At 38.2% G+C, this 15,245-nt stretch overlaps 1 protein-coding gene across 5 annotated transcripts in view; it reads right to left on the bottom strand.

Annotated features, from left to right (window-relative positions):
* Positions 1 to 15,245, bottom strand: part of CACNB2 (calcium voltage-gated channel auxiliary subunit beta 2) — a 240,112-nt gene that overhangs the window by 39,380 nt on the left and 185,487 nt on the right. For all 5 annotated transcript variants that reach the window (XM_082045807.1, XM_082045810.1, XM_082045806.1 and 2 more), the window contains exon 3: positions 2,889 to 3,011. In XM_082045807.1, coding sequence (XP_081901933.1) covers positions 2,889 to 3,011 — 123 coding nt within the window. The remainder of the gene's footprint in view (positions 1 to 2,888; positions 3,012 to 15,245) is intronic.

Genomic DNA, 15,245 nt, shown 5'->3' with positions numbered 1-15,245 from the left:
CCATTCCTCCAACTGGATGCCTTTATGAGTAAGAATACCAACATTTAATAGGGATCTAACCTGGAATAGCAGCTTCTCAAAGCTGTATTAGACTGAAACATATTATTAGAATTATAACCTTTCACTGCAAAATCCTAACTGAAGATATGCATGCACATTTAAAATATGTCGTAGGATAATATAGGTGGAGGAAGACTATAGCAATTGAGCCAACGGAGGTTGCTGTTACATGGATCTGCCGTATAGTATACATGAAGTTTGCAGAAGTAGTATCATTAACTTGGTAAAAGGAAGAGATAGATTAAAAAAATATCTGAACAGCCACTACCTTTTTATACTGCCCTACGCTACAACAGACTACTTATAAAAAAAAAAAAGAGATGTGGAATTCACTCCTGTAAAGTCTCAAAGCTAAATGCTGTGTCACTACAGGAAAAGGAGAATAAGATAATTTTATAAGTAAATAATACAACACATAATACTTTCTCATTTTAAAAAGCAATAGCGGAAATCTTGGTAGTGAGGTGTCCAGCTCTCAAGGCGCTGTTTGGGGTGAGTGATTCTCTATAATTCACCTATGCTTGGGGTGCCAAGGGAAGCACAAATATGAACTAAATGCAAAGCAGAATTATGGCCATGCATTAAAGCCTCAAAAAATTCAGGAGTGACTATGATGCAGCTCATGTTTCTTCATGCTGGAAGGAATCCTTCATCTTTATATATACCAAGTTTTAATGAACGTAACCTAATAACGGAAAGAAATTTTCCTCATACTCCGTCACTGCAGGACTTTTCACCATTGCCCACGAACATTCTGAACTGAGGTTTTTCTCATCTGAGCCCTCTCAGCAGTACAAATTGCAGAACTCTCTTCATGGACAAGAAGAGGACAATAGTGATCCAATACAGCATTCCTACGCAGGCAAACGTTACTGGAGATAAATTTAGATGTCTTCACTTCTAGCAAACAGGTATAAAATAGAACAGCAAAACTGCATTTTATAGTCAAATACATCTTTTTTTTTCACTTTTCATCTGCACAAATAATTAAAGTTTGGACATTTCAGTTCTCACAGCATTAACTATAAGGAGCACCAAAATTACTGCAGGAACAATATCTGGCCATGGGAGATGGAGCAGTGGACATGGCTGTGTAGGGCAGGGCCGCTGCTAGGGGCAGCCTCCTGGAGAGGTTCAGCCTGCCCAGATGGAACAGCTGCTGCCAGATTCAGGACCAGAGAGTACAGGTTCAAGTCTGGCTCCTCATGGATCCCTTCCCAACTCCCCATTCCAGTGGCGCAGCTGGCATGGGCACAGGGTCCCTTCCCCAACCCGGCTCTGGCCTAGCACCACTGGACATTTAATTTTCCTTAAATGTTTAGAGAAAAAAGAGGTATTTTTAAAGGCAATTAGCAGAGTGCCTGTTCTACTACACCTGAAGCTGCAAGAACATCTTAATCTCTTTTACCATTCCTAAGTGGTACACACAGCCACAAACACTATAACAACTCAGCTGAACTAAGAATCCTTTTAAGGCATTTCTGGAGATCCATAAAAGTTCAGGAAACCTTTTCTTCCTCATTTTCTCTTATGAATATTTATATCTAAGTTGTGCTGTGAGGAAAAAAGCATAAATTATAACAGAAAATCTCCTAACATTGTGTTTCTGGTTCATACGGCAGCCGTCAAAAGACTTGATGTGAAGTCTGAGATTACAAGCTTGTTCAAAATGCAGATGGAATAGATGACCATACAAAATAATTTAATCTAATCAAACTGAGCCATATTTTCCAGTGCTTTCAAGCTCACTGGAGAATGCTGATGGTTTTATTTGGCCAGCACTGTGCCTGACCATCTCTACTTTGGTCACAAGGCAAAAGAGAACAATTCTTTTGCACTATCATCAGACAAAAAAATATCTTCTTCACTACATACAGTTTGAATCCAAATTATTCCTTTTTTGTGTGTTAATTATATATGGAAAATCATGATCATTAGTCATCAGTATGAAGGCACTAGAAGTCCATTTCTTGTGTTACCTTAGTCTCTGCCCACCTGTATTTCTACCAGGAACATTTCTTGCTTCTGTAAAGCACCTGCACAAGCAGAATCATTGTGCATCATCAGTCATAACTACTGAGGGATTTTTAATAATCTGAAATGGGGCAAAGATATAATTTGAAACACATGGCTAAGTTGCTCTCATCCTTAAGCTAACTTCCTATTTCTTCTGCTATAAATTTCCGTTTCCAGATGGGCATTTTTGTGACAAAACACAATGGAACACGACCAGAAGCTGGGAATCTCTTAAAATGAGGGAATCTTTCAGAAGGGAGCGGTGGACTGTTGAAGAAGGCCTGTACAGGCAAGTTACCAAGATACTTGCTTTGAATCATCTTGCAAGGAGCAGAGAAAGAAAATGACTTTAGGTGTTTGAAACTGTAAAAAACGAAAATTTTCAAAGCCAACCTAAAGGAAAACCGAGGTAGCAAACACAAAGCGCCTTTTCTGATAGTTGCTATGTGCATCTGGAAACATTACATCAGTTCTTCTAGTACGTTACTGTTAATAAAATATTGCCTGTGTCAGGGAAGTAGTTTCAGTGAAAACAAAAGGAGAGCTGAGGATTTTGGGGTTGAGATTCAGTCAGACAAATGAAAGAGAATCAACCCTTGGCTGCTGAATCAAAATGAACCCTCAGAGTACTACAGTGGTAAAAGACACAAATATTACATAATTGAATATGCTGATGTAGATTTATAAAGCTTATTTATATAACATTTGTGTAGGGCTTTGACAATGTGAAATGTTATCTTAACATTAAGAAATAGTAGCACTATTACTCAAATAGACTTTAAAGAGAGATTTGCTTCTCTAGTTTTACCTACTTCTTTAACATGAAGAAAATCTTTAGCCTCAAATGAGATGGCCATGCCTGGGACTGGGACATCGTCATCGTGAGCTGCACTGTACCCAACATTTGTCCGTACTGCAAATGCAACAGGTTTTGTCTGCAAAACAAAAGATAAACAGCATATAGATTTCGCTTGTAAACACATACATATGTACAAACATATACACAGAGGATGATTTCTCTAAATTATTTTTTTAAAATCATAAGAATGACAGAGACCTCTCAAAGCATCCATGCAAAACATCATGAAGCATCATGCCGACTTACCTCAGTTATTTACTATCAACACATTTGATAGAACACATGACTTTTACTAGTTATTAGTGCTCTGAATTCACTTGGGATAAGTCAAATCAGTAACTACAAATCATAAACCAGCTGGCAATCCATATACTATGCTCAGCATGCAGTTCTGCTGCTGTGCTTGTCCAGTTGGACAGAGGAGCACTTGCCAGACCCCAAGTGGTCTTCAGGGCAATGACAAATCAGGAGGTCTGGTGCAAGCAGCTGCTGGTGACACCTATGCAAGACATCTCAACTGCAGAGCCATTCTGAGCCTGCAATAATGTGCCCTCAGATCATCAGGTTGCTACCAAACACCAGCCAGAATGAGACTTGCTGGTTTCCATAGCTCATACTACAACCTATACTGGTAGTTGATATCAGTGAGTTGCAGGATTTTCCTAAGTTGTGTTTTCAAGAAGCAGTTGCAGGAAGAGGCAGTGTGCCCCTGGCTGCACAGCTGCCCTCCAGCTCCCACACAGCTTCTCCTCCCCATGCCCACCAGTGCTGAGCACCTTTCTGCACAGCTCCCGTTAAGCAGGTCGTAAGAGATGCCATCCAGCTCAGCCCAGCCTAGAGCTATAGAAAGCTTCCTCCTCTCAGAGGTATAACCAGAATACAGGAGGACAACCTTTATTCTGGTTTATTCTACACCAAAGAACACCTCTCCTGACAGAGGATATCACACAGTATCCTTGGGATCCACTGTTGTCCTACCCCAGGCTAGACTTTTAGCCCACCTCAAAAACCTCCACACTGCTCCTATGGTCTAGTCTCATATCCCTGTACATTACGGCTGATAAAATACTTTTAAAAACATGAACTGAATCATAGAATGCTAGGGACTAGAAAGGACCTCGAAGGATCATCTAGTCCAATCCCCCTGCCGGAGCAGGAACGCCTAGATGAGGTTACACAGGAACGTGCCCAGGCAGGTTTTGAATGTCTCCAGAGGAGGAGACTCCACAACCTCCCTGGGCAGCCTGTTCCAGTGTTCTGTTACCCTCACTGAGAAGAAGTTTCTTCTCAAGTTTAAGTGGAACCTCTTATGTTCCAGCTTAAACCCATTACCCCTTGTCCTACCATTGTTTGTCACTGAGAAGAGCCTGGCTCCATCCTCGTGACACTCACCCATTGTATATTTATAAACATTAATAAGGTCACCCCTCAGTCTCCTCTTCTCCAAGCTAAGGAGACCCAGCTCCCTCAGCCTTTCCTCATAAGGGAGATGCTCCACTCCCTTAATCATCTTGGTTGCCCTATGCTGGACTCTCTCCAGCATAGGAGAGTCCTTCTTGAACTAAGGAGCCCAGAACTGGACACAATATTCCAGGTGCCACAATATTCCCCAGGTGCCCCTCCGTATGAACTGAGTCCCAGAGGTGCTCATGAGTGATTGAAGAAGGCATGGCATAACTTTTCACCTTAAAATATACTAAACTTCTACCAGACAACAATTTTAGCTTTATTAGTTAGTATCCATCATCGCTTTGGCTTGGCTAAAAATATGGTGTTTTGCTGAGATGACAAGCAAAAAAATATGTCTGATTTCCTACATGAGGAATTGCTTCCATTTATTCTCAAAAACGACTATACGAAAATGTATCCCCTATTTCAGGATAGCAAACTCAAATACCTGAAACAAAAAATGTGCTATATTTTTACGATTACCAAAAATCCCTGCCTGCTCCATCCAGAATTACATTGACAATTTGCACAGTGCCACAGGAGAGAAATCTGCCACATTAAAATACATGATAAAATGATGAAGGAGATACATAAAGAATTCTAAAGACATTATCATGCCACCTGGCCTGAAAAGGACAGTTGGAAATAAAGGCAGAGAAGGTTCCCTGTTGCTTAATTTAGGTCTAATGTGCTGTAAAAGCCACAGGGTTCCAATAAAGCAGATTTAATTTAAAACTCCTTAAATAGGCCTGTATTTGAATGAACTACCACAGTCAAACAATTTACATCTAAGTGCACATTTAGGAAAGCTTTTTAATTTAGAAGGAGAAACGATAAGCTCTTTCATAACAGTGGGGTCAAGAGAGTCTCTGTGCCCAGAGGTGAAACAGGCAATTTAAAGAGAAATAAATTTTGGGAGGGTACTGCAGAATGGGCTTCATGTTCCTGTGGTATTCTGGATCTAAATATGTATTTGTACAAAGTAATAATCAGTAAATTATTGGAAAAGGACTTTATTCCATCTGTTCTTTCTTCTGGAACTAGTGCAAAAGTCTTAAGAAAGACAGGATAGAAAGGCTGAAACTGGTACCATTCAAATAGGCACTTGTTTAAACTGGAAAGCCTATGACACCTGTCTTGGTGTTTAGCCACAATTAGAATATTGCAAATAATTGATTGCTTTTATTTCCAGGTCACCTGTTCTAGAAAAAAAAAAAACCAAAAACAAAAAACTAATAAATTAACAAATTAGTGTATTATATGAAATGCAATGATGAAATAAATGAACAGGATATTTTTAAAGTGTCTGTTTTCTTTCAACAAGGAAAATCCTATTGCTGTTGGAACATGCTGGGGCTGTTACTCAATAGATGAAGGTTATATAACCAACTTTATATTTGCACTGTGCAACAGAAAGAAGTTAAAATCAGAAATAATATTTTAAAAATACACAGGCAAAACTGATAAGGGGATCAAATTAATCCATTAACAGGAGAAATATGTAGAAAAATGCAGATAATATGTATTGGTTGAGATGAATTTACTAGATGTTCTTATTAGCTACCATCCTATGCTAGAAAATGATAGCCACTTTTTTTTTTTTTTACAGATATAAAAAACACAATCAAAGACCAATAGCTGGCTTAACTCATTGTGCTGGGCATCTTCCTCATGCTGTGAACTCTTCCAGTGTGCTGCAAAAGGAGTTGAGGCACCTAACACAAATTTCTGGGCTCCAGTATGAGAGAAAGGTATGTAAAAATGCGAGGCACACATGTCCCTGAATAAGCCCTTATTAAGTTCACCTTGTCATTAGAGAGATGAACTGTTAGAAGGACATCAAGATACGATTATGCATTCATATTTCCACTTCTGAAAATGGACATTCATGAGAATGATCATCCAAAAAAAAATATTTGGTTATCCTTCTATATCAATTTAAAAACCTTGTAGTGTTGATGCAACCCAGGCACGTCCACTTCCTGGCAGCTCAAATTTGTATCTTATTAAACTCCTATGCAATTCTATCAGTTGTTACTAGCACTCAGTTACCCTATGTAAAAGCCTGCGAACTATTATACAACTAGGCACACCACAATGAAAAAAAATAGTCACACAGGCACTGAATTCAGAGATATCAATTATATTCCCTAAAAATAGAAGATAACTTAAATTACTGGGTTTTAATATTTATGCAAAACCCTACAACTTTCCTGAATTTAAAAATTACAGACTAACAGAGTAGACGCTTTCTATTCTATTACTCATTTCAATACGGAAAATAGAGATATGAATAAGTATTAAATTGTCAAATCTCCTAAACAATACTTCATCATTAAATAGTACAGCATGGAATAAATCATACTTGGTTATTAAGAATGATCTTTTTGTAAAGCATAGTACACTTATTGCAGAAACGTATCTCAGAACAAGAATGGAGATATTAAGGAACAATCTTTGCCAAACACTGATAGGGGCAATAATACGCTTGCTTATCCATTCTCACATTTGCTATATCCTCAGGAAAAATAAAAAATGCTCAATAGAGTATTGTGACTTACTCCTAATAGTATCACTGGATGAAAGACTTTAGGCTGACTAAAGACTTTAAAATCTCTGCTGCATTGCAACAAAAAGACATCTTCAGCAAGTTAATGTCCTTGACATACTTTTTAGAAGTGATCTAAAATTTCCTATTGGAGGGCAACAGCTGACTACCCAAGAAAAAGAGAAAAATGGAAACTACTCCAGAACTATCTTAACATGAAAGATAAGCAGCAGGTAAAAAAAAATACTCTGTCACCTTCTGCTATCGAAAAATTAAAGTACAACTCCGAGTGGGAAAACAAAGCAAAAGATTGAGCTACAGATATTCACAGAAACAGTATGTCCCATTTTTGATACTTGTCATACTGGCAGAGAGGGAGACTGAATTACCATGGGATTAGACCACAATAATGAATCTAATTGAATATTTTAAACTAATTAATTTATAAAAGATAAATGCTAGCCTTTTTACATAAATAAATAATTCTTAAAGTTTCATAGACAGGTCAAATTAATGACTTCTTTTCTTGAACTACATAGTCTTGAACTAAAAAACTCCAGTTATTATGTAATTAGGGTCTCATAAAAAATGAGATATATATATATTTTAAAATATATCTAGCATTTGCTTACATATTCTATAGTTCTGAAATTAGATTGGGTCAAAACAGTTAAGCACTTTTTGTTCATTCTCTAAATCTCTGTAAAAACACAACAGCTTTTTAGCTTTCAGTTAATCCACAGGCTGGACTACAAGGATAGATGCTCTCGGACGCTAAACAGTTTAACATCTCATCTCCCTTAAGAGAAACAATGTAGCCTGAAAAGGTTCACTTGTCTTGAGAATGAATATTTCCACCTTTTTTTCCCTTTTTTCCCCTTGAAAATACAACATTCTATAGTTTGAATAACCCCACAAGGAGAACAATAACCAGACCATGAACATTACCATCATCTGTACTAGTAGGGCAGCAGGGAACACACTCTGGAGTGGGGTTCTTCATGAACAAATTTCACCTTCTAATTTAAACTCAAAATATAAAACTATGAAACCTTATTCACCAACGGTTAAGCCAACTTTGGCTTTACACTTTTGGTAACGGACATAAATGAAAGTGGGACTAGGGAAACCTTCCTTACTTTTCTCTTTTTCTGTCTGGATCTCATTTCTTCCTTTAGGTTCATAAATTATATTCACTTCATATATCTTCATGCCAGCCCTCATTACTAAGTCAATAGTATCTACAGTATTATTATAGTCTACTACTTATATTCCCTCACTCTTGTTTTATGACTAAGCCATATTCAATCCATAAATGAGCATTTGCACATTGTCTCTGTCTCAGTCAATTTGTCAGCTTAAATGAGTTTGCACCTGCTTGGTTGAATTTGTATTTGAGAAATATTTCACTCAATAACAAAGCAAAATAATACAGTCGCTTTGCTAGTAATGTACTTAAAACATGACAGGACCCATTTTTTCCTATAACTCATTTCAGATTTTTTATGCTGTGCCATAAACCCAGTGGATGCAACCTCTGGGGATCCCAGCCAATAAGGTAAATTTTCTGACACAGAATTTGCTCACAGAACAGGTCATCTCCCACACGGCCACTAATTTTGGGAATGCTGCTTGATAATCGAGGTATCTCTATTCCCCATCCACTACCAGAATGTAGAAAAACAGATCAGAGCATTTTCCAAACCATTTTCATTTACACCTGATGGCAACAAAAATACAAGCAAGGCTTAAGGCTGCCTTTACTTTCTTCAGCAGTAGGCAATGAGGATCTAGGGTCTCTGATCTATCTAATTTCTCACTGTATTACATCATTCCCACACTGCATTCACCTCAGTTTCCATGAAACCAGACTGCTAATCAGAACGCACCTTTTATGAAGGCAATGCCACCTCAGTCAAGAACTGACTCAGAAAATGACTTCAGTTATAATTTTGACAAAGTGCTTGTCAAAGTTGGCATCTGTGTTAAAGTCTGGAAAATTTGTCTCAAAGGAAGTATCTTTCCTCACCGTGACTACAAAATGCTACACACTCTTCATCACATCCACTTTCACAGATGCCTGTAACATTATCCTGAAAGTAAGGAATTATTTTTCTCTTAGGTAATTACTATAATGGATCTCTCTCAAAACACTAGCAGGTTTGCACTCATGAAAATTTAAAACACCACACAATCTTTTTCAGCTGACGAAAGATGATACAATTATTGAATTTTTCATTAGTAGTCTTGGTAGGGAGTATATATGCCAGAACATGACCTACGTTTGGCACTATTTCCACAGAGTTGCCCTGTACTTAGTGTTTAGGCCACAAGCAATATTAATACTCCACACAGGACAAAGATGAATAGCAATGTGATGGCTTGATAACGGCCATCTTAAAATATGTCACTTTACTTTGCCCTGCTCTTCACTTAAAGTCAAATCTAAAAAGCAAAAGCAGTTTAAAACCTAGATATTTTACAGAATTACATGTTTTTCATGATTATTTTAAATAAGTTTATAATACGAAATATACACTGTAACAAATGCAATTCAAGAACGGAAAAATAAAAATAATAAAAGAACTTTCCTATTTTATATTTTTTAAATTGTGCACTAATTTATGTATCTGTTACACAAGAAACAAAAATCAAAACCAGCTGAGTACACAAACAAATCACAGGAAATTTATGTCCTAAATGCTGATTATTGCTGGAGCCTCCTTACAGATAAGTAATTGTCCAACCTCTGCTCTGTCCATCTGCTCAGCATGCTCATTGCAAAGGAAGCTGTTCACGGATGTTCCAATAGAAAATTAGAGCTGCCACTAAAAGTGGCGATCAATAATATGACTTCTCAGCAAAGATCAGGCCTTCTTTTATGGGCATGGATATATATATATCAAACAAGTCTGGCACCAAGAGAGAAACACAGAATAAAGGTTAAAAGAGGCCTCTGGTGTTGCTCGGTCCAACCCCTCCCCAAAGCAGGTCTGGTTAGATCAGGCTGCTCAGGGCTGTGTCCAGGGGAGTCTTGAGCACCTCCAAGGACAGACACCACAACCTCTTTGTGCATCCTACTCCAGTATTTGACCACCCTCATGGTAATAAATCCATACAGGAGCTATGGCTCACTCATGTATCTATAAGTGAGGGAGACCAATATCTATAACAGACACCAAATACTGAATTTTATACTCCAGTACAAGGAAAATGAAGTGTTATTACAAGTGGAAATCACAAATTTCCAGTTTTAATTTTAAGTGGTCTAAAAAGAGAAGGCTTTTAACCACTAGGTTGGGGTTTGTGTGTGTGGCATATACAATTGTTTCAGGTTAAGACAGCAGTTGTATTACTTTCCTACGGCAGATAGTATTGCCCTCATAGCCATCTCATGCCTGAGGCTCGAGTCTTGGATTACTGAGTCCTGTGCAAGGTGCTGTACTCAGCATTTCCAGCCAAGTGAAGGAGCTGTACACTGGGAGAACAAAACACAAAAAACATGTAGCTAATAAGTAGCAGCCTGAGTACAACAATAGTATAATGAGACTCAAACTCTTCTGAATTATTAAGGCTTTTGATAGCATGGATCTTTCCTGAGGGATTTGGGAGAGAAGGGGTGAGCCAGAACATGTAGTTTTGGAGCCAAACTTCACTACTGACTCAGATACTGAGAAATTATTTGATCTGAGTACATTTTACCACCTATTTCCAAAATTAAGGAAAAGTGAACTATGCCTGGCCTTTGCCAATGCTTGCACTGCTCCCTCACAGAGCGTTGGCTCACCCACGTCTTGACTAGGGAACATCGCAACTGCTGCTCTGTGAGGAATCACACAAGTGTGGACCCTCCTGCAAGAGCAACCAGCAATGGGACGTGCCCATTCCACATGCCACTGCCACCATCAGCCTTCCTCTTGGACTTGCCCAGCAGGTTGTACGTGTCATTGCAGGGTAACTCAGCTATTAAAGATTGAGTGTGATTCTCATTAGGGTTGAGGGCCACTGATGAAATTTGTTGAGGAAACCTCAGAATCCTTACAATTCCTTCGTATCTCTGCTACAACAATGCCTGTGCACTCAATGTTAAAGAAGGAAAATTTAACACATCCAGCTGGTACAAAAGAGTCTTCAGATCCCTTTCTTCTTAACAATAGGGAGGCTTAAGAGAATTTTGTTTTGTCCTCTTGTACTCTCTAGAGATACTTTTGTTACTATTTTAGCTCATCTTCACACACAGCTAGAGAGTCATGCTTCCTACTTCCTTTTACGAAATAACATTTGAATAGAGAGTCACCGATGTCGGTTTACATTCAGCTCAGGAGGTGGCAAAGACTGAAATAGCTTCAGTGACGCACACGGAGCTTTCTCATATGAGCGGGGTCTTTTTTTTATTAGAGCATAATGTCAAAACTCATCAGTGGCCCTGTGTTGTCTGCATGCAAGTGTGCCAGAAAGGTGGCTCTTCGGTACCACCCACTTGGGGAGTAAACGGGAACAACTGGAAACAGGCAGAGCTGAAGAAGTCTGCTCGTGCCTGCTGAAAACATGCTTATTCTGGCAGCCAACGCCACCACATGAAAACTGTTGTTTGCAATACAAATACTGTGATGGGATTTCAAGATCTTTTCTTTTATTTTTTTTTCAGTGTCACAAGTGAGGACGTTTTTTGCTTATGAGACATTTTAAGCTTATGAGACAGGATTTTAGCATAACTTTAGTACTAGAATTTTAGGTAACTTATGGTTCACATAGAGGAAAGATCTGCAGTAACATTTTCAGGCTATTCACAAGCAAAAATTCTCCAGGAAAAGCATAAATCTGTGAGACAGCAAGCTAAAGTAAACACTAAAGAAATCAACAATGCAATGGTTGGTTAAAAAATATATACTGTTATCAAAATCTCCTGAAAAAAGCTACATCACTGAAAATGTTACTTAATTCAGTATTATGCATGTAAGTTTTAATAGTTTAATAGTTTTAATATTTAAATAATTTTGCATCTCAGTTGGATCAGAAAGTCTCTATGACTGCTAGAACCAAAGGTTAATGTTGTAAAAATGTTTCACTATTACATAATATGTTAAGTATGTGTGTTTTAAGAAACTATGCTGATAAATTCTTCCTTTATTAGAAACATACATTTTGTATAATAGCTAGACTGCTCTATTTCCAGGAGTTACATGAATACATGTTCCAAGGATGATATTTTAGAGTTTGAAAAGTCAAATGTTATATTACCTCTTAACTAATATGCTGAACTGAGAAGTTGTCACCACATGGTAAACCCTACATATGATCACATTTTCTGGTCGCAGCTTATGTTACCCTACCTTCAACTGAGTGCCTATTGTTTCTGTAGGTCTTGCACTATCTGAGATACTTCTCATATATAAATTCAAATGGCGTCTCTACTGCAAATGTCCCTAACAGTCTAGATAATGATTACAGAAATTATAACACATACATTTAAAGTTGTGCTAGAAGAACATTTATTAAAGTTCAAAGTTAAAATTCCCAGACTTACAAAAAGTGAAAATGAAGGTACCGTCAACTTAGGGGAATGGTGGTGGTATCTTTAACTTATTCCTCACTATGTACAGTATTACGGTACAAACATTAACTTCATATTTTCTCCCCCATCTCACAAGGAAACACAAGGAGCTCTCTGTAGTATCCTATACCGCTCAGATGGATTAATTTTTGCCATCGAAGAGTGAAGTTCACCCAGCCCAACAGAGAAAGGCAAGCAGTCTCTAAAGCGCAGTTGTCTTAGGACTGTATAAATGTAGGAGCAGTTGCATTTATACAGTCCTAAAATTACACTCAACCCTTGGAAGGCAACCGCGAAGCTGATGTGGCCCCCTGTGAAAATGAGTTTGATACCCCTGCTCTAAAGGATGATTAATCTCTCTTAAAATAGCAGGAATCACCATTTCCCTTTCTTTATCACCCAAATAGGCAATTAAAGTACCAATCCCTAGTTATCCAGGCATACCAAATCTTACCCACTACTCAATGGTATGGATGGTTTCTTAAATTTGTCGCTCAACTTTCACAGAAACTCTTTATCTCAATCTATGACTTGGTGGCCCAGCTGCAACACTCTAAGGAAAAATCAATGGTCGCACAGCGTTCAGATAACTTCTGCACAAGGTCCCATGAAAACAAGAAATCATTAGAGAAGAGAATACTTCTCTCTTCTTAATGTGCAATAAATACAACACTGAGCCACTAAAAGAAATGAGAAACAAAATAACCAACAACTACTTGTTAAATATATTCAGACTACACTGTAAAGACCATAACTTCCCTGTGCAGATGTATAATGCTAAGCTAGTAGAAACCACTTTACATCTTTCATTTTCTAGCTTTGGAGTACCTGACATTGTATACTTACTTTGTTTTGGTTTTTAATTTAATTTCGTGTGTACATGCACGATTTTCTATGTTTAAATAAAACAGCAAAAAGATCGCTTTTCTAGTGTCACATTGACGTTTTCATACACCATCAGTATGACTGAAATCTTTATATTCACTGACAAAAACTCTTCACAACTTCAGTCACAGAATTAACAGACTGATAATGGTTTAATATTTTTTAAGTGTAATAGCACTAGAGTTGAGGCATGCTTCGACGGTGGTCTTCTCAAATTTTTGCCAAAAGCAGAACAACTGTAAGACTTAGGAACTAAAGCTATTTAACACAAAGCTAATCAGAAATGTATTTTAAACGGGGGGGCTTTTTTTTTTTTTTTTTTCTTTTTTTTGGAGGGGGGGTTTTGTTGGTTTTTTTGTTTGGTTTGGGTTTTGTTGTTGTCGTTTGTTTGTTTTTTTTTGTTTTGGTTGTGGGTGTTTTGTTTGTTTGTTATTTTTATAAAGTTTACCTGAAGCTGATACCAAGCATATAAAATATTAGGCCAAATATCTCTATTTTGGTAGAAAGACAAACAAAACGAGTAAATTTTACATCACTAACTTCATCTATTATAATTTTCCTGTATCTGTTGTAATCCTCCCACATGGGAACAGAGCAGAAGATTGGCAAGGAGGTTGGTTAAATGTAAATACGCTCAAGTGACTTGTATCTGTGGTCTAGAAAAAGCACGTACATCACACTAATTGTTTTACCAACCTTGTGTGCTTGACAAGTACAACCTCTGTGTCAGATAACATAGGCCTGTGAGAAACTCTAAGACACCTTATCACTATGTCTGTGATTCCTGCTTTGTTGTGAGAAAGAGCGGGAGGCTGTGTCTGCTTGAAGCCTTGAAATACAGGTGAGCTCAGAAGGCCCAGTGATCTTCTACCAGGGCTGAGTTGCTGCAGCACGGGCATCCCTGCTTGTGTTACCTCTGCAGGGGAGCTTAGGTGCTACTTCGGAGATCCCCCGGTAGAGAGGTAACTAAAATAAAACTTGCTCTTTGCAAATGCATTTGTGGCCTCTGGCTCTTCTCGTGACGAGCCTGCATTGGTTTACACACCTCCTTTCGCCCTTCAGGCAAAAAGGGACATCCTGAGTCCTCAGCCTGGCCATCACTCACACATCTGGGAGACTTCTCTCTGCACACAAGAGCTCCCAGGAGGCTTAGCACCAGCAGAGCTGCTGTTGCACTGCCGTTCTCCTGCCCTGTTATGGGAAAAGGGTATGTCCTGGAGATCCCTTTTTGCCAGAAAAATCCTCCAAGGATTTAGAATTAAGTTAGAGCAACACTAGGGCTTCTTTGGCATAAGCCAGGAACAAGGCAGAATGATGCGGGCGAGACACCAACGTAAGAGTGGCTAAAAGCCAGGCTTTGGGCCATTCTTTGTCTGAGCTGTGCTAAGAGCAGCCCATAATTAGAGCCTAAAGATTTATGAGACTTCTCATCCCATTCTTGTCCAAAACCACTCTCTCACAGTAATGTGCTAGAAATAGAATTACTTCTCTTTAATATTTCTTAATAGTCTTATTTACTTTTCCTTAAGACATCTTATTTGGATTCCTTGCTTGGAACACAAGATAAAACAGGTTTCCTGGTGGGTGTATGAGATGCAAGAGTGAAGTGCTGTGATGATGATATCCTTACAGAATATATTATACAGCTGGTGCACAGCTAGTCATCTAGCCAGCAGATGAAACACTAGCTGGCAATAAACCTTCCTCTTATTATAGCTCTAGAACTGCTAAAGTTTAATTCCAGGTTGGATGCAGCAAGAGTTATTACAAAAGCATGAAATAAAATGACACAGAATTGTAACAATTTTCTCTTTGTAGGAAAAAGAGACAGGGCATCAAAATGCAAAGCTGCGGTAAGAATTCTAATTTAGGTT

The sequence above is a fragment of the Streptopelia decaocto genome, assembly GCF_964273445.1.
Source record: "Streptopelia decaocto genome assembly, chromosome: 2".
NCBI classification, from domain to species: Eukaryota; Metazoa; Chordata; class Aves; order Columbiformes; family Columbidae; genus Streptopelia; species Streptopelia decaocto.
The sequence above is the reverse complement of the archived record's forward strand: the minus strand, read 5'-3'. Positions and strand labels throughout refer to the sequence as shown.